Raw genomic sequence first — 7,058 nt, 5'->3', positions numbered from 1 at the left:
TTGAAGCTCCCCCGGGTTTTTTTGACACAGCTCTTTGCCAAAGTTTGCAGCTGTATCAATGCAGGGACAAGGTGCACAATTCAGTGAACAGGATGCTGCTACTTTGCAGTTTGTTAGTGCAATTCAGAATCCTTAATTCAATTTCAAAATCAGTTTACAAAAAAAAAAGAATAATTCACAAACTCCCTCCATTTTTCTACTACCTGGAAATCACTGTGAGCCCCAGGCAGGCAGAGGAGGAAAGTGCCAGGACCAGTGGTCTGCAGGGGAGAGCAGAGACATCGGGGTTGCTCTGCAGTGCTCCGTGAGGGGCTCGCAGGGACCCGGGGGCTGAGTTTGAGTGCAGAGCCCGGGCAGGTCTGGGGAGATGCTGCAGAGACGCCGCTGCTGCTCCCCTCTGGTACCCCCTGCTGTCCATTGTCTGGTCGGGAAGGGCTGTTACACCCGCACCGATCACCCGGCAGGATGTGGTGCCTCATCTGCTGGCAGAGGGGGCCTGGGGGTCCAGGTGAGTGGGAAGAAGCCCAGAGAGCTGGATGAGACAATGATGCTGAGTCTCATTGTAGCAACTGGGATAGGATGTCCCTGGGAAATGGGAAGCAGGATCTTCACTGTCCCTTGTAGCTACTCTGAGTATCAAAACCGTGCTCGGTGTGAATTCTTGGGTCACTGAGGGTTTTGTTTTGGTTTTTTTACTTCTCGTTTGCAGCCTCGCTGGGAGCTGTGTTTGGCTTAGGTACCTGCCTCAGTGCCCAGGTCCGGGAGGAACCTCATAGTCCCTTGGACTATTTTGTTGGTGGCTGTGCCTCAGGAGCTGTCGTGGGAGCGAGAGGTAACTGTGCACAACGCCTGCAATGAAATGAGCCCTTGCTGGTTTTAGAAACTTTTGCATTGGGGAAAAATGTTAAACAATGTTGGTGTCAGGCTTCTTTGGTAAAGATTCGTCTCAGCCTCTGATTCATGCCAGTTTTGTTGGCACTCCATTGTACAGGTCTGCTAAAATAAACAGGGCTGCAGGAGGGAGGACGTGGAAGGGAACATAAAGTGATACACAGAATGAAAGCAGGACTGACCTAATACTGCCAGTTAGAACTACCAGTTATACCTGAAAATTGCAGGATATGAAAGATGTAGTTATGGAAATACATGTTTTCTTGGCAACGAGTGTGATTTATTTTATGCAGAAAGTACAGTCTAATGTCTGCCTTGTGAATTCTTCACATGGTCTGAGGGACAAGCTGTGTCCTGCTGCTGTTGCTCCTGTGGCCCTTTGTCAGGCTTGAGCAGCTCCTGCAGGTGCTACCACAGCTCTGTTTTCTGTAGGCATTCAGACTTGAACCTAAAGAAGTGAGGGATTTATTTAAGGTGTAATTGTGGTGAAATAGAATTTATCTTTACTTGTCTTAGCTGATGAGCCTGATGAAAGTTCAAAGCAGGAATTGTAACTTTTGTCACTCAAATGAGCCATTTAAGACTGCCCATGTAAAGGGATGGGGCAGTGGGTTATCAAAACTGATATTTCAAGTTGCAAGCTAAAAGCGTGAGAAAACTCAATTCTATAAAAAAGTTACTTTTCCAATCTCTCTGGGCAGACAGTGTTGCTGATGGTCAAGGGACCTACGAAAAATGGCAGAGTCTGTTGAATCTGTTGCACAGGACTTGTGCCCTAACTGGTCTTTTCTGGTTTGATGTGTCTCCTCCAGCTCGCAGTTACTTCGCTGGCACCACGGCTTGTCTGGGGCTCGGATTCACTGCGGCCCTCCTGAAGATTGCAAACATTGAGGGCTGGAGGCTGACGGGACCTCCCAAGCTGTAAATGTCGCCTTTCCTCCCCGTGAGCTGGTTTCCTAATGCTCTGTGTACTTAGGACGTTGTATAATAAAGGTTTGGTCAAACCAGCAGTTGTCACAACATTGTGGTGTCCTGTGGCTGCTCCTGGTGTTTGGGCTGAGGTGCAGGAAGCTGGAGCAGCTGGAGGGGAGGTGGGATCTGCTGCTCCTCTGCTGCTCCTGCAGCAATTTCTGTGCACGAGTTGTTTTGCCTCCCTCTCTCAGCATTGTGTGCACAGGTGTGAGGGCTGCACTGGAGCTTCAGAGTGATTCTTGTAGTCTCCTGTGGGTCCTGCAGGACTGTGTGACAGGAATTGGGATTGCACCACACTGAGCCCATCTGTGAGGGTCTGGAGCCAAAGCTTCTGCAGTGGTGCTTTGGCTCTGGGCTGAGGATGGGGAAGGTGGGCTGAGGAGGGAGGTGTGGGTTGCCCACAACAGGGTGTCTGTGAGCCTGGGGACTTTGTCCAAAAAGCATTTCAGGAAGTGCAGAGCCAACAGCTTCAGGGTTGGAATTGAGGAATATCTGAAGCTGAAAGGGACCCTTGGATGCCATCTGAGAACTGGAGCGGGTTGCTTATATCTGTGTCTGGTTCAGTTTTCTGTGAACAAACTGAACTGTGTCCAGCAAACCCACCAAGAAGGTGGAGAGCAGGAAGGCACAGGATGCACAAGGAGAGGTGAGAACAGGATCATTCCACCTGGAGAAAAGAAGGTTAAGGGCTGATCTAATGGCTGCAGAAAGGGCAGGCTCGGGTGTGCAGCAAAGTGTGGGAAGTAACAAGCACAAGTCACAGATAAGGAAATTCTCACTAGATAGAAGGAAAAAAACCTGACAGGCAGGGTAGGTAAATGCTGAAAAATGGACTTGGAGGGGCTGTGAAAACATCTTTGGGGACACAACTCAACTGGACACGTGGGAATACTGGGGTACAGAGATGGGACATTAGGGGATGGGTGTGTGAGTAATGGAGACAGAGAATGTGGGTATGGGGGACACAGGTGTGGGACAGGGATGTGGAGGTGTGGGGGGAGGGAACAGGAGCCAAGGAGATTTGGGCACCAGAGAACAAAGAGGAAGGGACAGTGATAAGGGGACACAGTCACAGCCACAGCAGGCTGTGTTGCTCTGGTATGTGCTCTCTGTGGGCAGGTGGGGTCCTGGGCAGGGTGCAGGGTGGTTCTGGGGGCACTTGGCTGGGCCAAAGGTCTGGTATCCCCATGTGCCCTTGGGGCTGGTACCCCCAGCCCTTTGTGTGTGGGTCAGTGGGGCTGGGCTGCAGCTCAGAAGTGCAGTGGGTGGTGGCAGAGGTTTCACCCCTCACCACGGGAATGGGGGAGCAGGGGGATTGTCTGTCTCCCACCCAAGGACTTCTGAGGGGGCCCTGCTTCACTGTGGGCTCTGGAGGTGATCAAGATTACAGAGGGATCTGATGGGCCAGAGACCTCCAGCAGGACCTGCCCAGGGTAACCCCAGGTTTGCAGAAGCTCCTGGCAGCTTCAGCTGGCCCTGCTGCTTGTCCTCAGGGAGCCCACTGACCCCACCGGCCCAGCCCAGGGCTCGGGGCCTTGGACCTCCCTCTGCCTGAGCCTCTCGCAGCTCCTGCCGGGGCCACGTGTCCCTCCCGGGCTATAATTAACCGGGCGCATTCCTGGGGGGTCACAGGAGCTTCCCGGCGCGGCGGCAGGCGGTAAGGGGGGACGGGTGCAGGGCACAGCGTGCCAGGCCAGGCCACGCCACGCAGCAGGGCAGGACACGGCACACGGTCCCGCCGGGCTGCAGGGCGAGGACGCGACACCGACACCGCGCAGGCAGAGAGAGACACGGGGGCGTGGGGGCCACGGCGGGCGGGGCAGCACCCTGTGTGACGCGGTGTGTGCCACGGGAGCCAGCACACCCCGGCAACCCGTGGGCCGGGGGAGCAGGACACACAGAAACCTGTCACAGACAACCCTCGGGGCGACGCGTCGCGATGTGCGATGACGGGCAGTGTGACATGACGGGCAGTGTGACATGACGGGCAGTGTGACATGACGGGCAGTGTGACACACGACAGGCAGGTGCTGCCATGCACCGTTCAGGTGTGACAGGCCCTTTGCTGGGAGCTGTGCCAGGGACCAGCGGCTTTGTTGTTCTTGGAGCATCAGTGGTGTCAACTATGGGGCAACGGCAGAGGAAGGGCTTGGTGGCGTCTGCTCCAGGACTGAAGGTGTGACTGGGGACAGAGGTTTGGGCTATGGGGCTGTGGGGCAGCAGCGTTGGCTGTGGGGCAGTAGCTTCATGCTAAGGGTTCGGTGATGGGGCAGATGAGGGGATCAGGCTCAGCTGTGGGGCATTGAAATGGACTGTTGGTCTCAACTATGGGGCTGCAGTTTTGCCAAGGAGCATCAGATTCAGTGATGGGGCAGTAGCAGGGCCTGGTGGCCCTGGCTGTGGGGTAGAGGCTTTGGTGGTGGATCCAGTGGCTTTTGCTATGGGGCAGTGCCAGTAGCAGGACCCCATGTCTCCAGCCAGGACTCCTGCCATGGGCAAGAGGCTCTGGTTATGGGGCCAGCACCCTGACCTCCTCCTCCATGTGTCTCCACAGGCAAGATGTGGGTTGCAGAGGGATCAGCCCCAACCCAGTGGAGCCTGCGGGATGGGGCCCACGCTGGACAGTTCCTGGCTATGGCTGACAACCTCCGCACCGTGGGACAGCTGGTGGATGTGGCCGTGGGACCAGAGGGTGACAAGGCTCATGCTGTGGTCCTGGCCTCCATCAGCTCCTTCTTCCTCCGCTTCCTGGAGGGCAGGACCAGAGGGCTTTGCCAGGACTCCCCACCCCATGTCCCTCTGCCACCCGGGGCCACGCTGCAGGGCTGGCGGGCCGTGCTGGCCTTTGCCTATCGGGGAGCTGTGCCCCGTGGCCAGGAGAGGGAGGTGCAGGAGGCTGCCCGGGCCCTGGGGGCCCCCCGGCTGGTGGCCGCCTGTGCCCAGCGACTGAAGATTGACCCCAAGGAGGAAGGACCTGAGGCCCTGAAGGAGCAGTGGGAGACACTAAGAGCCATGGAGCAGCTCCATGCCAAGGGCCTGGGCTGTGACCTCCAGCTCCAGGCAGGGGACGAGGTCATTCCAGGTGAGCTGGGGGTGAGGAGGGGGACAGGGCACTCTGGGATAGCCAAGTTCCCTGGTGGGGATGAGGCTCTAGAGGTGCCTGCAGGGCTGCTCCCCTTGGCAGAGTTGGGAGTTTGGTGGGCACAGGGACAGGAGACCTGAGTTTCAGGGGCTGCACAGTGCAGAGGGTCCCCCTCTGCCCTCCACCATTCTTCCTCCTTCCCCATAGTTCAGCGCCTGGCCCTGAGCTGCTCCTGTGACTTCTTCCGAGCCCTCTTCACCTGCCCAATGCGGGAGGCCACCCATGACCCTGCTGCCCCACTGGTCACAGGGCTGTCCCCGGCCGAGCTGCGCCTCCTCCTCTCCTTTGCCTACACAGGAGCTGTAGCAGGGCCATGGCCCACGGTCCTGGAGGCAGCTGAGACCTCCCTGCGCTACCAGGCCTGGGGGCTCCTCACTCTCTGCCTGGATGTTTTCACCCATGGCCTGACTCCAGAAACTGTCCCGGACGTCCTGGCCTTTGCTGTGACTTATGGACTGGACGAGGTGGGCCAAGCAGCAGAGAACTACATCTTGGCCACCTTCCCCAGTGTGGTGGCTACACCGGCCTTCCTGGACCTACCTGCACACCTTCTCATTCGCCTCCTCCGCTCTGATGGTCTCAACGTCCTCCATGAACTGGAAGCCTTGGAAGCGGCCTCCCGGTGGCTCATGGCCAATGGGGATGGCCAGGAGGATCTAGCCAAGGAGGTCCTGTCGTCTGTTCGCTTCGCCCTCATGTCTGGCCTGGAGCTGAAGAAGGTCCCCTCTGTGACTGCAGGGGTGGCTGACCCCAAGGTCCTCCGCGAGCTCGTGGTGTCGAGTTTCTCCCCCACGGCTCAGCTGCCGTGCCGGGTACGTTCCTTGCAAGAGGTGCTGGTGGTTTGTGGTGGAGACAAAGTGAAGGGCAACCTGGCTGCCCGGAAGCCCAGCAGACACCTCTGGTTTGCAGATCGCTACCTCAGCGCTGTGGGGCTGGTGAAGAAGGTTGAGTGGCGGGCACTGGGACACCTTCCTGACGGCCCACGATTCCGCCACGCTGTAACCGTGGTGGGCAACAATCTCTACGTCCTGGGTGGAAAGCACTACTACGGGGTCCATGACACCCTGACCAGTGTCTACAGGTGAGAGCTATAGAGGGCTTGGAGCTGCCGTGTGGCACCAGGACACCGCGGGATCAGAGGAGGTGTTGGTGGAGCTAGAGTTGGCCCGTGGACCCAAGACACTGAGGCATTGCAGCTGGTCAAGTGGGCCCAAGGCGTTCTGGGATGGGTTGGGTGAGAGGTGCCCTCCTGCTCTTGGGTGTTACATGCTTTTTGGGGGTGGGGCTGGGAGGCTCCCATGTGGAGATACCTCAGGTTGTTAGGAGTTTGGTATTGCCCAGAAGGAGGGGATATTCCCATGCAAGGCTACCATGTGACCCCAAGGCATTCTGGGACTGACAGGTTGTAGGTGGGTTGTTGCCCTAAATGGTGCCAACATGAGCTTTTGGTGTCGTAGGTGACAGGTAGTCTCTTGCCTCTTTGCCTCTCAACCCCAGGTACCAGCCTATGGATGATTCCTGGGAGCGTCTGGCCAGCATGACGTGTGAGCGGAGCTGCTTTGCTGCCGTGGCACTTGGGAATTTCATCTATGCCCTGGGGGGCAGCTCAGGAGAGCTCTTCTGCACAGACACTGTGGAGAGCTATGACCTGGCCAAGGACACCTGGAGGTGAGGCCGCTCCAGCAGATTCCTGCTTCCCTCTGCCTCGGACCCTCCTGCCTTGGCTGTGGTACCCACTGAGTGCTTTGGGTCACAGCCTCCAGTGGAGGATGGGCCTCCAGTGGCCTTTGGGTGCTGAGCAATTGTGTCCCTTGGGGACTGGGTGTTGGCTGGTGTTGCCTGGTGGGTGGCAAATGAGTTTTTGGCCAGTAGTGTTTACTGGAGGTCTGTTGGCCATCTGCCAATGAGACAGATAGTTTGATTATCTCACTGGCAGAGTGTTCATGGAGTGCTCTGCTGGGTGTTGGCCACTGTTATTCATTGAGGGGGTTCACTGTGGGTTTACCAATGGTGTGGGGACTACAAAGTGTTGAACAGTGATGCCCCTTGGGCA

The 7,058-nt window shown here is 57.1% G+C and overlaps 1 protein-coding gene across 1 annotated transcript in view; it reads left to right on the top strand.

Annotated features, from left to right (window-relative positions):
• The first annotated feature begins 3,879 nt into the window (after positions 1-3,879).
• The window catches only part of LOC108641499 (kelch-like protein 33), a 7,970-nt gene continuing 4,791 nt past the window's right edge, over positions 3,880-7,058 (top strand). Inside the window, exons 1-4 of the mRNA XM_029963884.1 lie at positions 3,880-4,039; positions 4,418-4,945; positions 5,153-6,086; positions 6,503-6,673. Of these exons, the coding sequence (XP_029819744.1) occupies positions 4,423-4,945; positions 5,153-6,086; positions 6,503-6,673 (1,628 nt within the window). The 5' untranslated portion in view covers positions 3,880-4,039; positions 4,418-4,422. The remainder of the gene's footprint in view (positions 4,040-4,417; positions 4,946-5,152; positions 6,087-6,502; positions 6,674-7,058) is intronic.

This window comes from Manacus vitellinus, unplaced genomic scaffold (assembly GCF_001715985.3).
Source record: "Manacus vitellinus isolate BGI_N305 unplaced genomic scaffold, ASM171598v3 scaffold_64_pilon, whole genome shotgun sequence".
Taxonomy (NCBI): domain Eukaryota; kingdom Metazoa; phylum Chordata; class Aves; order Passeriformes; family Pipridae; genus Manacus; species Manacus vitellinus.
Note: the sequence above shows the minus strand (reverse complement) of the source record. Positions and strands in the feature narration are given on the sequence as shown.